Source organism: Solanum dulcamara, chromosome 3 (genome assembly GCF_947179165.1).
Source record: "Solanum dulcamara chromosome 3, daSolDulc1.2, whole genome shotgun sequence".
Classification (NCBI taxonomy): Eukaryota; Viridiplantae; Streptophyta; class Magnoliopsida; order Solanales; family Solanaceae; genus Solanum; species Solanum dulcamara.
Genome location: NC_077239.1, coordinates 77,544,696 through 77,567,051, shown reverse-complemented (window position 1 = coordinate 77,567,051; position 22,356 = coordinate 77,544,696). Strand labels below are relative to the sequence as shown.

At 31.4% G+C, this 22,356-nt stretch overlaps 1 protein-coding gene across 1 annotated transcript; it reads right to left on the bottom strand.

Moving 5' to 3' along the window:
* Positions 1 to 3,166: 3,166 nt before the first annotated feature.
* Positions 3,167 to 7,308, bottom strand: LOC129883082 (serine/threonine receptor-like kinase NFP). The gene is made up of 2 exons (XM_055957650.1): positions 5,990 to 7,308; positions 3,167 to 4,163 (listed from the first exon to the last, which is right to left on the bottom strand). The coding sequence occupies exons 1-2, from the start codon at positions 7,133 to 7,135 to the stop codon at positions 3,429 to 3,431; spliced, it is 1,881 nt and encodes a 626-aa protein (XP_055813625.1). The 5' UTR covers positions 7,136 to 7,308; the 3' UTR covers positions 3,167 to 3,428.
* Positions 7,309 to 22,356: the final 15,048 nt, after the last annotated feature.

The window sequence follows — 22,356 nt, the reverse complement described above, 5'->3', positions numbered from 1 at the left end:
AAAGTGTGCTGATTTTTTGATTGCTTTATTTTTTGCTGTTGGCCCCCTGGAGTTCATTGTAATGTTGTCTTTTTCCTCTATAGGTTTTGTAAATGGACAAATTGCTCTTTTCTTTTAATAAAAGATTTGTTAACAGTGCATCGTTCAAAATTTGGTGGATAATGCAATAACAATAATATACCCGGTGAAATTACACTAAGCAGGATCTGGAGTGGATAGAGTGTATGTAGACCTTATACTTACCTCATGAAGATAAGAGGTTGTTTCCGAAAGATGATCGATTCAAATACATCAAATCAAAAATTTGGTGGATGATGAGTTTGTTTATACATTCCTTTTCACGTAAATATCAGATTTATTATTTACAGTAGCTTGAGTCAGTGATATATGTCTAACCACAATATCTAAGTTCTTATCACTAGATCAAAAATCATACGATCAAATTTCTCATTATTTTTATTACTGATCAAATGATGACAGAAACATAAGTTTACTTTGACAGGTAATGGGTGGAGCTAGCTCTTTGGTTAAGGATTAGGCCAATTTTAGTAGTTTTGATCTAAATTTTAAATTTATATTAAAGACTCTATTAACTATGTATAAATTATTAATTTACAATCCGATAATTTTAAAGAATTAAAATTCAAATTATGAATTTTAAATTTTAGCTACACCTCAATAGACACAAAAGGGATATTCTTTATGTTAAAAGGTATAATATTGCTAAGTAATAAGTATTAACTATATTTGTTACTAAATGTGCTGTTGTGTAAATAAATAATGTTTTTCATCTTATAGTAAGGGGAATTAATTTGATGAAGAAAATATTAGAAAAACGACTCTGATTAATTTCTTCATAGAAAATCACACTTTACACATTGAAAATGTTGGATAGTTATTGCTTAAAACAAGAAATTGCTTATTATAATATTTAAAATTTAAAATAAATGGGTAATAATTATTTACACTTTTTAACTTTGCTTTAAAAATAAAATGTTCCTCAACTTTAAATAACAAATAGTTCGTGGTAGTTATTTGCAGATGACATAATATTGATTGACAAGATGCGTGGTGAAGTTTACGATGGACTAGAAGTTTAGAGATAGGCCCGAGAGTCTAAATGTTTTAGATTAACCAGGATTAAAACAAATCACTAGAAGTGCAAGTTTAGTGATGTAACATATGAGGCAGAAATGAAGTGAAGATTGATGCTTGAGTCATACCCAAGAGTCTAAGCTTCAAGTATCTTGGGTGCATAATCCTAGGAAACACAGAGATTGACGATGATGTTGCACATCGTATTGGAGCATGGTGGGTGAAATGAGGCTCACCTCCGAAGTACTATGCGTTAAGAACATGTCGCCAAGATTTAAGGAGTAAGTTCTACAAAGTGGTGTTTGTCAAACTTATTGTATGAGGCGGAGTATTGACTAGTAAAAATGCTCACGTACAGAAGAAGATAAAGGTAGCAATTATTAGGATGCTAAGATGATGTGTGGGCATACTAGGAGATATATGATTAAGAACGAAGTTATACTGGATAAGATAAGAGTCGCTTCCATGATAGACAAGATGAGGGCAGCAAGACTGAAATAATTCAAACATGTGAAGATGAGATGTGCAGATGCACCAATAATGAGGTATGAGCGGGTGGTTGTAGCAAAAGTTAGGAGAGGTAGAGGTAGAAAAAAAAATGGGGAGCGGAGGGAAGGGGGAGGATTAAATAGGACATGACGCAACTTTAACTTATTGAGGACATAAATCATAGATAGAAAGATATGGAGATCGAGAATTAGTGTAGACAGTAAGTAAGTGATCGAGTGTTATCGCACTTCCGTGAGAAGAGGCAGAGGCTAGCCTCCTCCTCTCATCTTTGCCTTATTAGTAGTATTATTTCGTAATCACATAGTCTCTAATTTTTCTAATGTGTATTACTATATGTTACTTTGAGACTTACAAAATGTATTAGGGATAAAATATGGATCAAACCAAATATGCTTATAAATTGAATAATTATAAATTGGTCAAACATAAAATTATAAAACATTTTATTAAGGTGTCGTTTGACCACAAATGTTTCTAAATATATTTCTTGTTTTTTATCTGGATCAATTGAGGTGTTTAGATGTGCTTTTCAAAGTTGAAGTGCTTACACGTCAACTGAGGCTAAATTTGAATGTCTATTTATGTATTATGCCTATTATCATTATTGTTATAGTTTTTTTTAAAAAAAATTGTTCATATTGACAATCCTAAAATGCAGCAGGTATTGAGGAACTTCTTCTTTACTCTTTTTGACTTATGGTTAATGTATCTTTCATACACAATAAGATTAAGAATAAATGAGAAAAACAATCCAAAGTATGTTTGACATTTGGGTTGAAACTGGAGATAAAGGAGAAACTTTTAAAACTTCTCTTATAGAAGTGAACAAACAAATTAAAGTAGAATTATTGCAGATACGTATTTGACTATCTAAACATCATATGCATTTGGAAATTCTTTGCTATATACTTCTATCAACAAGTGAATTTGACTACTCTCATCAACAAATCAGGGGAAGTTTTCATTAATTTTTGTAGTCAATTTATAGTTTTATTATATAGTTCTTCAATTTTTAAGTTGGTTAAAAGATAACTTTGATTATAATTCAATTTCAAAAATTAGCTTATGAGGTGAAATTATCCAAAATCACATGAGGAGATCAATTACCCATTCACAACCGATGCAAGACTTTTTAACACTTCCTCCTGACGTTCAAGACCAGAAATCCGAAGTATGGATAACATAACATTAACAAGAATGGAAAGCTCAACATCAAGTAAATAAAGAATTAAGATGGTTTTGACTTTGATATAATGGTAAAATATGTACACATATCATCTAAAAACTTAAATGGTTAAAAAGATCACGTTTCATCTGTTTAATTCTGTCATCAACAATGTTTTGTCTTTGTAAAGATATATATTTTGCAGTTAATAAGAATAAAGTAGAGGTATGCGAGAGAAATTCGTATTAGTTCACCACAAAAAAGAATAAGTTGTAAAACAATGTTCATTCCTACAATAAACAATCTCTTTTGGCAAAACAATCTTATATTGTTTAGACTCTTCATATATATTATCGATTGTGGTAAATCCTGCAAAAGTTCTGTAACTCTAAAGAATTTGACACAAATGCGACACCATTTTTTGAAGAATATAATCCAAGCAACATTATAAAATAAAAAAGTTCATTACAAGAATCTTATGTGGTACTAATAATATATATTCCACTTGAACAACCTTAATCATCCTCTTATTTGAAGTTGCATTTTCCACAACTACTAGAAAAGATAATATATAGGGGTATTACACATATATAGAAGCAAACTTTAAAGTAAAGTAAAAACCTCAAAACACAAAATGATACTCCACTTCAAAACTAGCCTATCTTGCTGTGACTTGCCTTGGAGATAGTCCCTCCTCTGAGACATCAGAAAATAGATCAATACTTTTAGACAAGGCATACACAATTTCAATCATGCCTGGCCTTCTTGAAGGATCTTTATTCAAACAAGAAATAGCCACAGACATCACATTCACAACACTCTCCATTGTAAATTCTTCCCTTAAAAGACTTTCATCCATCCATTCTTGCAATTTCCTCACCTTTCTCTCTTCACTCCCTTCCGAAAAATCGCCAATTTTTGCCCACAAGACTTTCCCTTCATCGTCGATGGCCTCCTTCCCTGACACGAGCTCAAGCAACACAACCCCAAATGAGAAAACATCCATTTTGGTGGATACAATCCCATCGGCGAGGTACTCAGGGGCGATGTACCCCTGAGTACCCACAATGTGCATTGTTATTGCATTGCACCCTGATTTAGCTAGACCAAAATTGGCAACTTTAGCTCTCATGTTGGAGTCTAGGAGAATGTTGCTACTTTTGATGTCTTTGTGGACAACCCTTGGCCTTGTATGTTCATGAATGTATAAGAGACCATTTGCAACATCAGTGGCAATTCTTAGTCTTGTTTTCCAGCTCAATTTTTCAGGTTTTTCACTATGAAGCCAAGAATGTAGTGAACCATTTTCAACATACTCGTACACTAAGTAGCAATTTGCTTCTTTAGGGTCTATGCAAAACCCCTCTAGCTTGACCAAATTCCCATGGTTCACCTACACAAAACAAAAAGTGAAAATCATAAGTATGCTCACACAATATTTGGTTGAAATTGAACAAATAGTACTCCCTCCATTTCTTATGGATTTTAAATTTGTCACCAACTTATAGCTTGTTTTTTTTTTACATATTCAACATACAAATACAAAATTTAAGCAAAAGTCATGTAGCTACTAGCCACCGCATCAAAAGTGATCTTTGAGGCAATTAATTAACGATAATAACTTAATTGTCACTAAATATGTTCTTTTAGAGGCAATTAACACTCTTTATAAGTATCTTTAAAGCCTACAACAATATTGAATTCAATAAAAATTAACTAATATTAATAAAAAATTTAATACTCTTTATTAATGTACATATTTATTATCACAAAAAGCTATTTTTATTGTAATGAGCTCCGCCCTAATTATAGTAAAGGTTGCAAAATAAGACTTGATGACATTTTCTTTATTTAATAGGACAGATAATAAAATCTGGTCAAAGTAGTACAGCCAAACCAAGCTGAAAGCATGACGTATGAAAGCAAGTGGGGGTACTAACAAAATTTGAGGCCAACAGACAAGAAATTTCATTTAGGAAATAAATTTATTTTTTACTTTGTCTTGAGTTATTTTATTTATCAATAAAAGATGCTTTTTTATGACAAAAAAAATTATTTCTCAAATAACATCTTGTTAATTTTTTAAAACCCTCAATTCTTATCGAAATAATAATATATCCGATAAAATCTCACAAATAATGTATATGTAGTTTTACTCTTGTTTAGATGAAGAAAATCTTCTCAATAGACATTCAATTCAAATAAAGCAATGCATATTCAAAATTCTTGTTCAAAGGGATTTCAGGGGGTGGGGGTGGTAGGGTCTCCTTTCAGACACCAATTTAAAAAGGAAATCGAAAAGTGAATAATTGAGAAACAAAGAAAAAGAGTTTTTAATGAAAAGATATAAATTGAGTATTAAATGAAGTTGATTAGCTTAAATTATAAATTATCAAATCCAAACGGGCATAATGGTCCACTTAAATATTTAAATAAAGTCCTAATGTCTTGAGAATACGACAGGTCACTAGACCTAATAATTCTAATTAGTAAATATTTTTTAATTAAATACTTAATCTGATCCGTTGGAAGAAAAACAATTCTGCAGTGGAATTCTAACATTACTTATGAATTGAGAAAATGACAAAAATAGTCAGGTTGGAGGATATGCTCAAAATAGTTCTTTAAATATGTACTCTTAAATAATTTTGATTCTTCAAATTTGTGAAGTTTTATATTTTTAATTTTTTATCAAATATTTAATAATATAAATTTATTAGATTTGACAAAAATTGTGAGAATTTTTTTAAATCATAAACACTAATTTTTTTAAAATCAAAATCTAAATTAGGCAACACAAAAAATTGTATTAGACACTTTACACCTCAAAAAGCTACAAATTATATATATAAAAATACAAATCAAAACTAACCGAAGCTTCAAAAATAGTACCTCTAAATGTGAATTCCCTCGTTTTTTTCTTTTCATATTTCTGTCAAATCTAATAAATAAATATTCAATAAATACTTTATAAAAATATTAAAATTTTTAATTTTGAACAAACTTAAAAGATTAAAACTATTAAATACATACTTAAACCTGTTTTGAATCTATCCCAACCATATTTGTCATTTTCTTAATATCAATTACTACTCTCTCTGGCTCGATTACCTGACTCATTTTTTTTATGTTAGGTTAAATTGGGAATAGGGAGTAGTACACAGAAGCTATTCTTGAGTGGATTACCTATATGTGTAGAATTTTGAGTAAATTTTTTACCTTTTGCAAGATTTTGAGTTCTTCACGGGCATTCCACTTCATTTTCTTGATTGCAAACACTTCCCCATCAATTGTTCCTTTATACACAGATCCTTGTATCAAACACCCTTCATCAAATCCATCTGTTGCTTCCCAAAGCTGTTCCATTTTATACATTTTATACTTGTCCAAACATTCTGATACATCAGCCATCAAATTCACTTCAACATCTTTATCCAAAGACCCTTTTTTTGATCCAAGATACAAACTTTTTTGTCTTTCTACATCACTATACTTTTCTTTCTTTACTGATTTCTCTCTGTAAAACAAACCAACAACCAAAATCAACAGCAGCCCACAAACCCCTAAACCAATTGCTAACCCTATGACAGTCCATTTTCTGTCATTTTCTTGGATTACTGGTGTTTGGGGTGGGGGTGAGGGTAGGGGTGGGGTGTTTGAAGCTGCTGGCTGTGTAAGATTAGGAAGATTAGAAAGAGGGATGAAAAGGGTATCAAGAATCTTGGAAGTATTTCCATTAATTTGTCTTATGGATTGTGGGGTTATCCCAAATCTTGAAGCAATTGAAGAAATGTTATCAGAAGGTTGAATAACATAAGTTATGAGTAATCTTGGTTGATTTTGTGTCCTGTTTGGACACTTGCAAAAAATTGGGAATTTTATGGATTGACCTATGTCAATGTTTGTTGGTACAACAGTTGGATTAACAGCCTCAACGGATTGAAAAGTAGTAAGATTTTGGAATTTGCCTGTTGATATACCATACATAGTGTCACCTGAGTTGAAACTGTAGTTTAGGCCAGCATAAGATATGCTACCAAAAGTTGTGTTGATGTTGTGGCAAGAACATGTGATGGGGACAAAAAGGGGTTGGTCATTGACAAGAGTTGTGTTTGGGTTGGAAATATTACTGGGGTTTGCGATCATTAGCCTACTTACTGAAAAGAGATCACCAATTGAGGCTAAATCAAGAAACTCTGGTCCTCTAGCTCTGTATAACACATAAGTTTGACATGGATCGAATTGGTTAGGATTACAAGTATATCCTGATATACTTGGTGGTTCTTGTGCATAACATATATTTTGGTTGAAGATGAGTGATAAGAAGAAGAGAAGTGGAAAACCAAACATAGGTTTTGTTATCATTTTCTTGGTTTTGTTTTTGTTGTATTGAAGGAGAGATGTGTGTATAAAAAAATATGATGGGAGTAAAGAAGTTTATATATCAAAGTTTTTGTTGTTTTTTCTCATAGTCTTGGTTTTGAGCATTTAGAGTGATGGGGATTTTTCTCATTTGATTGGTTGTCGTTGTTGAGGTTTTTCAATTTGATGGTCCCAGAAGAGATTTTGGTCTACCATATTATAGAAAATACTCTTTTGATTATTTGTTGTTTTTCGGATAAATACCTTTCGACTATAATTGAAATTTTAGCAACATATCTTAAATTATTAAGATTTTATTATTCCCGAATTCATTATTTTTGCATTTTTTTTATACTTATGTGACATCTTTAATTAAGTAAGTTAGATGTATTTGTACACAAGCGTCTGACCACGTTAGCAAATATTTTTTAAATTTTTTTTATTTTTTTTTAAATTTTTAATTCTTTTTTAAATCTTCTTATTTTTTTATCTTGTATTTAAATTAAGTTAATATACGTAGGAAAAATTATTTTTTTCCTTATATTTAAACTTTTTAATTTTTTTTTACCTTCATTCATTGTCTTTTCTCTTTTATTTTTTTATTGATTGTATTTATTCTTTTTTTTTCTTTGTCTTTTCTTTTGATTTGATTTCAAATTTAATTTCAAATGTCTTATATTTAAAGTAAGTTAATTTCAAATGAATATCAAAATAAGTGAAACAAATCAAATAAAAAGAAAAAAATTAAAATGTTAAAATTAAAGGACACTTTTTAATTATTTTTTTTAAAAATCCACATAAGTTTTTAAAAAAAATTAAAAGTGGAAAGATAAGAAATTAATGAAAGAAAAAAAATAAAAAGTTTAAGTGAGGAAGAAATTAAATTTAAATATTTTACATAGAAATAATTAAAAATAATTAAACATATGTAAGTTTTAATATCAATAATTATGTGTATTAACTAATTGTAAAGTTATCAATTAAAAAACGATATGTATCTAATTTTTTCATTCATCATTTACTTTCAAGAAAGTGTGCACATTTTCTGTGTCACGTTAGCTTTTAGGGTATATTAATTTTATTTTAAAATAATTTAAAAAAATAATAAAACTCTAATTAAGTTAACATATATCGCTAAAATTTTGATCATAATTTAAGGATAATTATCCATTATCCCTTGTTTTTCTGCAAATGTTGGTCCGCAGGATGTTTTCACATGTTTGGACTTATAGCTATTATGAGATGCACCTTTTTCTAAGGTTATATAAAGCTATTGCAAGAATTAGGGAAAATACTTTTCACTTAGGGGTCGTTTGCTGGTTGATTTGAAGTTGAGTCAGGTAGGTATTAAATTTTTCATAAATAAAATTATGTTTGATAGTTAGTTAGGGGGTAAATTATTTATGTATAAAATCAGTATGTGTTTGATTTGTAATTTAAAAATTTGCATAACTAATACATATATAAACCTTGCATACTAATAGCTTACATAAAACAACATATAAATTTCTTCATAACTAATCTCTATATTATTAATATTCGAATAACTCTAACCTGCTATCAAACTCCGGTTAAGGATTTTGTAGCACATTAAGCTAAATAATGTTAAAATCAACATTATTACAACTGTGGAACTACTAGAAAATTAAAAGCTTTTGTCTTCTTTATGATTGGACTGTTATTGGTCTAGAAATTCAATTTTTTAATATCCTTGTTTATTTTATAGGTTGTTTTCTTTTTTTTATACTTGGATTTCTTGCACTTGATCTGAATATTTTTTGAAAATAACCTTTCTATCTTGTTGAGGTTGTACTGATAAAATCTACATATACTCTACTCTTTCCAAACAATCCTTATGAAATTTCACATTAAATATGTTATTGTTATTATATTATATTCATCATTAACAAAAAAAAACTGTATTAAGACAAACTTTATTTTCCAAATCAAACGCCAACTTTGGTCGAGTCCTAATGCCAAATTCCATTGCTTTGAAAACCTGTTTCACTTTGATTTGTGTATGACTTTGGATTTATATAGGAAGACCAAGACTTTTAAACTTGACTAATGGAAGCCAATGGGTCCTTGGAGTATTGGAGAGGTCATTTAAAAGGACTTTTGCCATCAAATAGTGACACATAATTATTCGATATTATCTAACACGGTTTTGTTTTTGTATTTGTATTTGTATTTTTATGTATGCACATAGTATTTGAAATTTTAATCTTCTCGAAAGTTTGGCTAAAGTTAGTATAAGACAAAAAGTAAAGCCTTGAAATCACTCGTCTTATACCTAAATCTTAGAGGTTGATCCAACATTGTGAAAATTATTCTAGGTACATATTCAATAAATTTTTCAAATAAATTTAAATATTTTAAAATGAAGTTAGTGAATTCTATCCAACCCGTACCGGCTCATCGCATGAAAAATCTACTTACAAGCTAAATTGTGATGACGCAAAATAATGCATGCACCGATGCTATTCACTGCTGTCTTTGTGAAAGTGATCTTTGACTAAGTCTATTTGAACAAGTCCACTTTGTTTTAGTCAAGAGTTAAAAAATTCAGAAAGCACTAAATAAACAAAAAAGAGCCCACATGCTGGGAAAAATGCACATAGGTTAGTTGAACCTCATAAATATTTTGCTCCAATCAAAGCTTCACCTTTTTCCATTTGTTACATTTCCTATGATTGATAACTTCATAAGTCATGAGGATGTCATCATTTCTATTGCACCCTCACCAAACTTACAAATCCTTTGCAAGTTTGAAACCTCAGACTGATTTCAATCCCATAAATTTCAAGATGATTCTAAAGCGATTAAACATTAAATGATTTATAATTTTCTTCTATGTCATAGATAGTGGTCCTCTAAGTGGCTTGTTGTACATGCTCCCTTCAATTACCCTTATCAAAGGCGAAGACGAATTCAGAATTTTTAAAATGTGAAGTAACACAACATCCACTGCTCTTTCGTGACCATGAGTTAAAATTTACTTATTATTCTTTTGAGAAATGATTAACTATAAGTACATAGAGCTAATGCAGTAGGTATATTTACACCTATTTGCAACAAGCTACATCCATCTCTGGTTTTAGTGATCCCGGGCATCATTAAATCTCCACTTTCTAGTGATGAAATTAACGCATTTGGTTATTAAAATACATGTTGTAACAAATAACTACTACAATCATGTAACACATTTGGTCATTAAAATATATGTTGTAACATTAATAACTACTACCTTAACTTCTCAACTCTTAAGTTCCTTCTAAAAGTAACTTTAAACGTCCTATGCACTTCTGATTTATAGAACTGAGTGACAGAATTATGATGTGTTGGGAAAAACGGACTAACACAAAAATATATATAGTTAAAATAGTAGAAATAAGATGAAAAAATAATGACACCAAGAATTTTACGTGGAAACCCTTTTAAATAAGAGAAAAACCAGGGGCCAAGAGGAGCAACTGATATCACTATAGTGAGGAATTTTACACTGGGTAATAACAAGTACAATACTCAAAAATGACTACCACACTCAAAATGAATAACACTCTTTTGATCTCTCACCTTACTAAAAATATCGCTCACACTCTATTTTCTTATATATAGTCTATGGAAACCTCACAGCTCAAATATTTTTCTCTCTATCTTGGTTTATTTCTGAAGAAGAAAATGTTTTCTATTTATAGAAAAATTTTCAACAAGTTGAACCAATTAAAAAATTGGTTAGTTAGCAATTTGCAAATTGCACCGTCAATATTGGCTGCAGTGTTCTCAATTCAATAATTGTTGCTTTAAAATTTTTATTAGCAGCTAATGTTGATTATGGGATGGACCCCACAAATCTCTCCCTCTAGTCTCATTCACTAGAAGGATGTATCTTCATCTTCTTAGAGAGAGCTCATGCCAATAAATTCTTTGCATAATTCGAGCTTGTCATTTGTTACCACTTTGGTCAGCATATTTGCAGGATTCTTATTTGTAGAAATTTTTTCAACCTGCATAGATTCGTCTTCTATCTTTTCTTGAATACAGTGATATCCCACGTCTATGTGTTTTGTCCTTGCATGGTACATAGAGTTCTTGCTCAAGTTTATTGCACTTTGACTGTCACAATAGACGATACACTCCTTTTGATACAAGCCAAGCTCTTGAAGGAATTGTTTGAACCATATCATCTCCTTGCCAGCTTCAGTAGCCGCAATACACTCAGCTTCAGTTGTAGACAGTGCAACACACTTCTGCAATTTTGACTGCCATGATATAGTTTCCCCTGAAAAAGTAAATAAATATCCAGGAGTGGATTTTCTATTATCAAGGTCACCTGCTATATCAGCATCTGTATAGCCATATCAGCATTTATCTGAGCTTCCTCTCAGATACTTGAGTATCCACTTTACAACTTTCCAATGATGTTTTCTTGGATTGTTGAAAAACTTATTGACAACACCAACTACATGAGAAATATCAGGTCTAGTGCATACCATTACATACATTAGACTTCCAACGACGGAGAAATATGAAACTTTGGTCATGCTCTCTTTTTCCTCCCGAGTTGTAGGACACATCTTCTTGTTCAACTTCATATGACCAGTAAGAGGTGTGCTAACAAGCTTAGCATTCTTCATGTTGAGCGCTCCAGTACACGTTCAATGTACTTTTCTTGTGATAGATAAATCTTTCTTTCATCTTTGAGATGAGTAATTCTTATGCACAAAATTTGCTTGACATGACCCAAGTCTTTCATAGCAAAAGACTTACACAAGTCTTTCTTCAACTTGTCAATCTTTGAAGTATACCTGCCCATAATAAATATATCATCCACATATAGAAAGAGAATGATAGAATCATCGTCAGAATTTTTTAATATAAATACACAATGATCTGAAGAAGTTTTCTTGTAGTCTTGCTCCCCTATAACATATTCAAACTTTTTGTACCACTGTCTAGGAACTTGCTTTAGCCCTAAAGACTCTTTTTGAGTTTGCACACAAAATTTTCTCTACCATTTACTTTGATTCCCTCAGGTTGTTCCATATAAATATTCTCTTCTAGGTCAGAGTGAAGAAAAGCCGTATTCACATCCATTTGCTCAATCTCTAAATTAATACTAGTATCTAAATCAAGAACTGTACGAATGGAGAACATTTTCACAACAGAAAAAATATTTCATCAAAGTCAATACCCTTCCTTTGACTAATTTCTTTAACAACCAATCTAGCTTTGTATCTGGGATTCAACCTGTGTTCTTGAACTTTTACTTTGAACACCCACTTGTTCTTCAAAGCTCTCATGCCCTTAGGCAATTTTACCAAATGATAAGTGTGATTCTCATGCAAAGATTTCATCTTATCTTGCATGGCTTCAATCCATTGATTCTTATGCTCATCTTCCATGGGCTCCTCATAACACTCAGGTTCACCCCCGTCAGTGAGTAACACATACTCATTGGGTGAATAACGAGAGGAGGGATAAGTTGTCTTGTGGATCTTCTGAGAGGAATAATTGATTCGTCCACAATTTCATTAGCAGGAACATTATCAATAACAGCACTATTGTTATTATCAATATCAATATGTTGATCTGGAACTTGATTCTGATCGTCACCGTGATCATCAAGCCCACCAATGTCATGCACACTTGTATGAGAAACTTGATCAAGATTGACTGCGCCATCAGAACTTAAAGGTTCTAGCTTTTCCGCTTTGTCAATATCTTCAACTATTTAATTCTCCATAAAGACGATATCATAGATTCTCACAAGATTCTTCTCAATTGGATCATATAGCCTATAACCAAATTCATCAAAGTCATATCCAATTAAGATATACTGTCTTGTCTTGGCATTTAATTTTTACCTTTCATCTTTCAGCACATGTACAAAAGTTTTGCAACTAAATACTCTTAAATAGTCATACGAAACATCTTTTCCATACCAAACTCTATTTGGAACATCACTTTGCAAAGCAGTCACAAAAGATAAGTTAATAACATATGCAGCGGTAAATAAGGCCTTATCCCAAAAGAAGTTCGACAACTTTGCTTCAGAAAGCAAACATTTAACTCTTTCTATCAAGGTCCTGTTCATCCTCTCAGCCAATCCATTAAGCTGGGGAGTCTTAGGAGGAGTCTTCTGGTGTCTAATACCTTAATGCTTGCAATATTCGTCAAATGGTCCACAATATTCACCACCGTTATCAGTACGAATACATTTCAGTTTTCTTCCAGTTTCTCTTTCGACTGAAGCCTAAAATTGCTTAAAGACATCCAACACCTTGTCTTTAGTCTTCAAGACATAGACCCAAAGCTTTCTTGAGTAGTCATCAATGAAAGTGGTAAAATAAAGTGCACCACCCAGAGTCCTTGTCTTCGTTGGACTGCATAAATCAAAGTGCACTAACTCAACCAACTTTGTCTTTTTTGAAAGAGGGTTAGACTTAAAAGAAACTTTACTTTATTTTCCAGCTAAGCAGTGCTCACACTTTTCTAATTTAGCACTTTGGAAATCTGACAGTAATTTTTTCTTAGCTAGAACATTAAGTCCTTTCTCACTGATGTGACTAAGTCTCTTGTGCCATAACGTTGAAGAGTTATCGCTCTCAACTGCATTCACCATATTGTCACAAGTAGAAGTCGTAGTCCAGTATAAATTATGACGTTTGTTACCTTCAGCCACAACCAAGGAACCCTTTATAAGTTTTTATGTTCCACCGCCATTGGTACTAATATATTCTTCATCATCTAGAACACCAACCGAAATTAGGTGCAGACGAACATCAGGTGCATGTTTTACATTGTTTAAAACTAGTATAGTTCTAATACTAGTTTCCAAATAGATTGTACCAACACCAACCACCCTAGATACAGTCACATAACTCATACCCAAGGTTCCAAAGTCACCAAGAGTATAAGAAGAGAAATAATTCTTTTTTGATGTCACATGAGATGTGGCACTAGTGTGCACAACCCAGCTTAACTCATCACAAGTAATATTTATCAGATCTGTATCAAGGACTATAATAAGATCTTCGGTGGAGACGGTGGCTAGGAAATTTGCATTGCCATCTTCTTTATTTTCCTCTTTTTTTTGTTCTCCCTCTTCAATTTCTGACAAAACCTCTTTGTGTGCCCTTTCATGCCATAATGATATCACTCAATAGCCCTAAGTCTGCCTCTGGAATCACGATTTTTATTTCCCCCACTGGAGCGAGTTATCAGGACATCCGATGAAAAAGATGAAGAACCTTGAGATTTTATTCTCATTTCTTCGTTCAAGACACTACTATTGGCGGAATCCATAGAGATCACACCATCCGGGGCAGAATTTGACAATGAAGTTTTAAATGTTTCTTAAGAGTCTGGTAGAGAGCTAAGTAGAAGCAACCCTTGAATTACTTTGTCAAATTTAATATCCATAGCAGACAACTAGTTTATGATCCCAAAAAATTATTCAGGTGATCTGTTATCGGAGAACCATCATGATATTTTAAATTTAACATCTGCTTTATTAAGAATATTTTGTTGTTCTAGTCTTTCAAGCATATAAACATTCAAGATACTCCCATAGGATACGAGAATCTGTCTCTCCAGAAATATGGTTTAACACATTATCGTTAACCCATTGCCTACTAAATTCACACACATGTCTGTCCAATAGATTCCACTCTTCATCTTTTTTATTTTTAGATTTTACAGTGGTAAAGACTGATTGATAAAATTTTTTGACATAAAACAGATCTTCCATTTCCCCCTTTTTAAATGACATAATTAAAATTATTCAAAATAATCATTCTATTAATGTTGGCTTCCATCGTTTTCCCCTAAAAATAATAACTATAGCAAATCTAAGTAAATCTTTTCTGATGTGGAAGTTCAGACTATGCTGCAACCACAGAGCATACTTAGATAAAATCTTGCTCTGATACTATTTTATTAGGAAAAATGGACTAACACAAAATATATATAGTCAAAATAGTAAAAATAAAATGAAAAAATAATGACATCAAGAATTTTATGTGGAAATTCTTTTAAATGGGAGAAAAACCACGGACCAAGAGGAGCAACTGATATCATTATAGTAGAAAATTTTGCATTGGGTAGTACCAAATGTAATACTCAAAAATGACTACCATACACTCAAAAGGAATAACACTCTTTTGATCTTCCACCTTACTAAAAATATCGCTAACACTTTATTTTTCTTCACAAACTATTTTCTTGTATATAATTTATAAAAACATCACAACTCAAATATTTTTCTCTCTGTCTTGGTTGTATTTCTGATGAAGAAAATATTCTTTATTTATTGAGAAATTTTCAGCAAGTTGAACCAATCAAAGTATTGGTTAGTTTGCAATTTTCAAATTGCACCGTCAATATTAGCTGCAGTGCTCTCAATTCAATAATTGTTGCTTTGACAAATTTGTTAGCAGCTAATATTGACTATGGGATGAACCCCACAAGATAGAAACTCAAAATATAAAGAAGAAAGGGATTCGACATATATTATAGATAAATAAATAAATAATTTTGACATTGTATATACACTGTAATTCTTCGACAAGGCGGTTCATTAGAGTTTAACATGTTTCCATGCTATGCTAGCGTTAAGAAATACATACTACAATCATGGAGCAACACTAGATCACATTTGCATTCTGGAGTAATAGATGAAATTGTTAAAATTCAAACCGACTTCAACAAAGTCAAAATTGGCAAGATTAAAAAATAGGAGAAATTTAATTTGGAGAAGTAACTAAATATGGAGGAATTCAATTTAGAGAAGTAAACTAAATATGGAGGAATTAAACTTGGAGAAATAAACTAAAGTAGAAAGAATTCAACTTACTTGGAGAAGTAAACTAAAGTAGGAGAAATTCAATTTGGAGAAGTCTTGTATATGGAGGTGTAGGTTAGCTATAAATAGATGCTTGTACGCATGTAATTGTGTGTTCTAGAAAGAAGAAGCAAAGATTCTTAGAGAGTTAGTGAGGAATAAATAGAGAGCAAAACTCTTGTGATAAAGTAAAATGCCGAAGCACTTATTGTGAGAAAGTTGTAATAGTTTTATCTTGGTCAACTATGCTTCTAACAAGTGGTATCAGAGCTTTGTTTTTATACACACCACAATGTCAAATATGTTCCAATTTCAAAGCCCAAAATTAACAAAATCCAATTATGGCAACTGAAGTAACCAGATGAAAGTCATACTTGGTACAATAGATTGTTGAGATATGGTTAAGGCTGATTATGATATGCCAACAAATGCAACAGCTAAAGAGGATCTGTCAAATGAAGAAAAAAAGTGTTAAGAAAAAGTTGAGAAAAAGATAGCAAGGTGTTAAATGCAATTCATCAAAGTATTGATTAATCAACCTTTGAAAAAATCTCTGAATCAAAAATATCAAAAGTGGCGTGACAGACTTTGCAAAAATCTCTTCAAGGAGTAGAAAAGGCAAAAAGGGTACGTTTGCAAACCCTTAGAGTTAAATTTGAGACGTTGAAAATAAAAATGTTAAAAAGCGTGGATGATTATGTCACCCGAGTTAAATCGGTGGCAAGCGAGAGGAAAAGAAATGGAGAAGTTCTTAGTGATGTTAGAATCATGTAAAAGATTTTGTGGTCTTTGGCATGCAAATTCAATTATGTGGTTGTCGTCATCGAAGAATCAAAGGATCTATCACAGATATACTTTGATGAGCTTGCGAATTCTCTTCAAACCCATGAGCAAAAGATGAAGCAAAGCGATGATTCTGAAAGTTTGGATCAAGCTTTGCAAAGCAAGTTATCCGTAAATGAAGGCAGAACAAATAGCAACTTATAACAAAGTTCAAACAACCGAGGAAGATATCATGAAGAATATAGAGGTAGCAACAAAGGTGGATATGGACAAGGAAATCAATCATATGGTAGAGGAAAATCAAGTGAAGACTATTATGCCACAAGTCATGGATGAGGAGCTTGAGGCAAAAGCCTAGATCAAGGCAGATCTCAACAGGGATATAAATCTCAAGTAAAATGCTATAATTGTGATAAATATAGTCACTATAGTTATAAGTGTAGATCAACTCCTAAACAAGAAAAAGGAAGTTATATAACAACTATTGAGGATCAAAATAGAGAATCTCACATATTCCTCACCTACAACGGAGATGAAAAATCTAAGAAGAATATTTGGTATTTAGATAGTTGTGCTCGCAACCATATGTCTGGCCAAAAAGGAGTTATTTTCTGAACTGGATAAATCTATTAATGGTAAAGTAACCTTTAGCGATGAATCACAAGTTTCTGTTAAAAGAAAAGGCAAAATTAGAATTACTCAAAAAAAATGGGAAAAAGAAATTTATTCCTTATGTTCACTATGTACCAGCTTTGAAAAGCAACATTATCAGCCTTTGGCCATCTTTCTGAAATAGGATATGAAGTGCAGATAAAGGATTGCTCAATGATCTTGAGCAACAAAAATAAAGAATTTGTTTCCAAGATTAATATGATGCAAAATCGCCTATTCACTATTGATATCAAGTCTGGAGATGTAAGTGCATGAAAACATCTATAAAAGATGACTCATGGTTTGACACTTGAGATATGGACATATTAAATTTTTTGGTCTAAAATTATTTGCAAAAGAAAAGATGATGAATGGTCTGCCAGAAATAAATTCACTCGATCAACTATGTGAGGCCTGTATCAAAGGAAAACAACATCGACAAAGTTTTAAAGTTGAAAAATTTAGAAGAGCTAAAAGAACACTCGAGATTGTGCACTCAAATTTAGCTGGTCTGTTTGACACACCATCACTTGGTGAAAACAAGTATTACCTAACTTTTATTGATGATAATAGTAGAAAATATTGGGTTTATAATCTTAAAAAAATCAGAAACTCTTGAAAGATTCAAAGAGTTTAAAGCGATAGTGGAAAAACAAAATGGATATTATCTGAAGATACTCAAATCAGATAGAAGAGGTGAATACACTGCAAATTTATTTGAAGATTTCGTTAAAAAGCATGAAATTATTCATCAGTTGACAGTCAGATATACACCTCAACAAAATGGAGTCGCAGAAAGAAAAAACTATACCATTTTTAATATAACAAGGAGTATGGTGAAAGGTAAGAATTTATCAAGAAATTTCTGGGCTGAGGCTGTTCGATGTGCAGTTTATTTGTTGAATCGTTGTCCAAAAGAGAGTGTACGATATATGACACCAAACGAAGCATGGAGTGGTCAAAAACCTGGAGTTGGACATCTCAAGATATTTGGATGTATTGCATACGCTCATGTTCTTGAAAAGTTAAGAGAGAAGCTTGATGATAGAGGAGAAAAGTGCATCTTCATTGGATATGATAAAAGAAGCAAAGCTTACAGGTTGTATGATACTCTCACAAAGAAGCTAATTATCTCAAGAGATGTTGAATTTGATGAAGGTGATTATTGAAAATAGAGCGAAGAAGAAAAGAAAGTTGAAGGATTATTCTTTCGTGATGAAGATGATGATGATTTTGTTGATCAAAATGAACGAGGTGACGGATTGAGTCCACCACAAACCCTGTTGCAACAACTCCTTCAACATCTGCATCACCAAGTAGCAACAGTTCAAGTGAAGCTCCAACAAAAATGCGTAGATCTCCGTAAGGTCTATGATAATACTGAACTCATAGAGACAAGTCTCGATTATTTCTTATTTTGTTTAATGGTTGAAAGTGATCCGGTAACATATGAAGAGGCAATTGAAGATGTTAAATGGAAGAAGGCAATGGACAAAGAAATTGTTGCCATCAGAAGAAATTACACATAAAAGCTAACAAGACTGCTAGTAGGACATAGTCCTATTGGAGTCAAATGGGTGTATAAGACAAAAACCAACAAAGAAGAAAAACTGGACAAGTACAAAGCAAGACTCATTGCAAAAGGCTACAAACAAAAATATGGAGTAGATTATGATGAAATATTTGCTTCGATGGTAAGGATTGATTCCATAAGGCTTATCACTACAATTGCAGCACAAAATTCATGGAAGATTTATCAAATGGATATGAAGTCAACATTTCTAAATGGCTACCTGGAAGAAAAAGTTTATATCGAGCAGCTGCCTGAATATATAAAGCAAGGACATGAAGACAAAGTCTACCATCTTAAGAAAGCTTTGTATGGATTAAAGCAAGTTTCGCAAGCATGAAATACCAGGATTGATGAATACTTTCAGAAGAATGGATTCATGAAAAGCCCATACGAGCATGCATTATACACGAAAAAAATAAGGCCAGTGTCATCATGATCATGTGTCTATATGTGGATGATATAATTTTCACCGAAAATAATCTAGGTATGTCCTATGACTTGAAGAAAGCTATGACTAAAGAATTTGAAATGATAGACATTGGTGAAGTGTCATACTTTCTTGAAGTCGAAGTGAAACAAATGAGAGATGGCATATTTATGTCTCAAAAGAAATATGCGAAGCGAATTCTAAAAAAGTTCAGAATGCAAAATTATAGCCACGCCAGCAGAATCAGGCATGAAGTTAAGTGTTGACTTAACAAGCTAGCCAGTTAATCCAACTTTCTTTAAAAACGTAATTAGAAGTTTAAGGTATTTGACTATCTTGCGGCCAAATATTATGTATGCAGTTGGACTGGTTAGCAGATTTATGAAAAAGCCAAAACAAGATCATTGAATTTCAGCAAAGACAATTTTGAGATACATCAAAGGTACGGTGGATCATGGTCTTTTTTATACACACTTTAAAAAATTGAAATTGACCGGTTACTCAGATAGTGATTATGGGGGAGACTTGAATGATCGAAAAAGTACGTCCGGATATTTATTCAATCTTGGCTCAGTAACATTTTCATGGTCATCAAAGAAATAATAAACTATTGCTCTTTCAATATGTGAATCAAAATATATAGCCGCGACAGCATGTAACTGTCAAGCAATTGGGTTGAAGAATATTTTGGAAGAATTGTTTTTTGCTCAAAAAGATCCGATCACAGTTTATGTTGACAACAAGTCTATCATATCACTTGCGAGAAATTCGGTGTCGCACAGTCGAAGCAAGAACATCGATACAAAATATCATTTTATCCGAGAACATGTGAAGAACAAAATAGTGGAGTTAGTCAATTGTCACACAGAAGACCAATTGGCTGATATATTTACGAAGCCATTGAAAGTAGACATATTCAACATACTCAAAAAAAAGCTTGGAATGAAATGTTCGGTTTGAGGGGGAGTGTTAAAATTCAAACCGACTTCAACAAAGTCAAAATTGGCAAGATTAAAAAGTATGAGAAATTCAATTTGGAGAAGTAAACTAAAGACGGAAGAATTCAATTTGGAGAAGTAAACTAAAGATGGCGGAATTCAACTTGGTGAAGTAAACTAAAGTAGAAGAAATTCAACTTGGAGAAGTCTTCTATATGGAGGTGTAGGTTAGCTATAAATAGATGTTTGTATGTATGTAATAGTGTGTTTTAAAAAAAAGAAGCAAAGCTTCTTAGAGAGTTAGAGATGAAGAAATAGAGAGCAAAACTCTTATGATAAAGTGAAGTGTCGAAGCACTTATTGTGAGAAAGTTATAAGAGTTTTATATTGACCACGCATATATGATTTTGTACCTTTATCTTCACTGTCAAAGTAGGTATGATGATCATCGTACTTCCCAAACACAAAATCTTCCTGCAATAAATCCAAACTAATTATTTAGTAATATGGCGGAGTAAGAATTTGCATTAAAGAGATTCAAAATACGAAGAAGTGAACATACAAAGAAGTCGAAGAGGTTCACCATGTGTAATATATATATATAAAAATAATTTTGACCATGTGTAAATAATACTATAATTTTTCATCGAAGGTGGTTCAAATGAACCCTGAGACCTTACTAGCTCCGTCCTTGGGCACACAGTACCAAATAAAATGATGCCACATAAAATGAAATGGAAAGAATAATTTTTTTTAGCTCTTATTGCATTACCACAATTTAGCTTTTTTCTTTTTAAAAAAAAGTCTTATCGGGCATTCAAAATTTATTAATTAATTCATATTCTAGACTCGTAGGGTTTATTTAAGCGTGAAGTATTCTTTACTAGTACTCCCTCCGTTTCATATGGTTTGATTTTTATTGATTTGGCACACCTCTTATAAAAAATTTAATCAAAAATGTATTTTACTAAATTAATCTTATTAATGGTGCTTTGAATTCTAATTTTGATTACTACAGTAAAACCTCTATAAATGCATATGCTTAGGACAGGAAAAAATATTCATTTATCGAGATGATTAGTTTATCGATAAAAGCACAAAATATTTATTTATCGATAAATAAATATTTATTATTTTAGAGAGTATTTGCAGTATGTGCCATAAGAAAGAAAATAATATTTGAATTAAAAATTTCAAAAGTTTAAATTCAGGAAACTAAAAAGTGTAGTTTTTACATATTTATCATTTAAATTTAGGAAAGCTAAAGGAATTTAGTGAAGTTTAATATTTTTAATTGTATTCATGTATATAGAATATGAAGAGATTTTATATTAACTATAAAAGAAAAAAAGGTAGATGTTTAAAAATCATAATCCAAGTATATTATAAAATTGTACAAGACGAACAAAATATTCCGAAAATTGTGTTCGCTCTTCAAAAAGTTAAGGATGAGATTAATTTTGCTTTTAGTGGGAAGAAAAAATAATCAACTATAGAATCGTATTTTAAAAAGAAATAGTTATTGGTCTAATGTTATTGACTGATTAAATTTATATAAATTATGGATGTATTCTAGTAATTATTACTTTATATTTTTTCCGGACCTTTAATACTTTATTTTTAATTATTATCTAATGCATTTAGCGAGAATATTACTTTAATATAAATGGCCCAAGTCGGGACCGGAGAAAAATATTCATTTACCGAGATTATTACTTTATCGAATATTACTTTATCGAGGTTTTACTATACTACTACTTAATGTAGTTATTTAATTAAGAGTAGTATGAGAAAAAACTAATAACACTCTCTTAATTTGTTAAAAATAGATAAGTGAAATATTTATTTCTGATATAGGAATTTGAGGTATTCATTGTTTTATTTTTCACGTAATATATGTTTTTATTGTTAGGATCAATTCTATTTTTTTCCATTTAGGGTGTGTCTGGTATGAAGAAAATATATCAAAAAAAATAATTAAAAATAAATGAATTTCTTTACTTATTT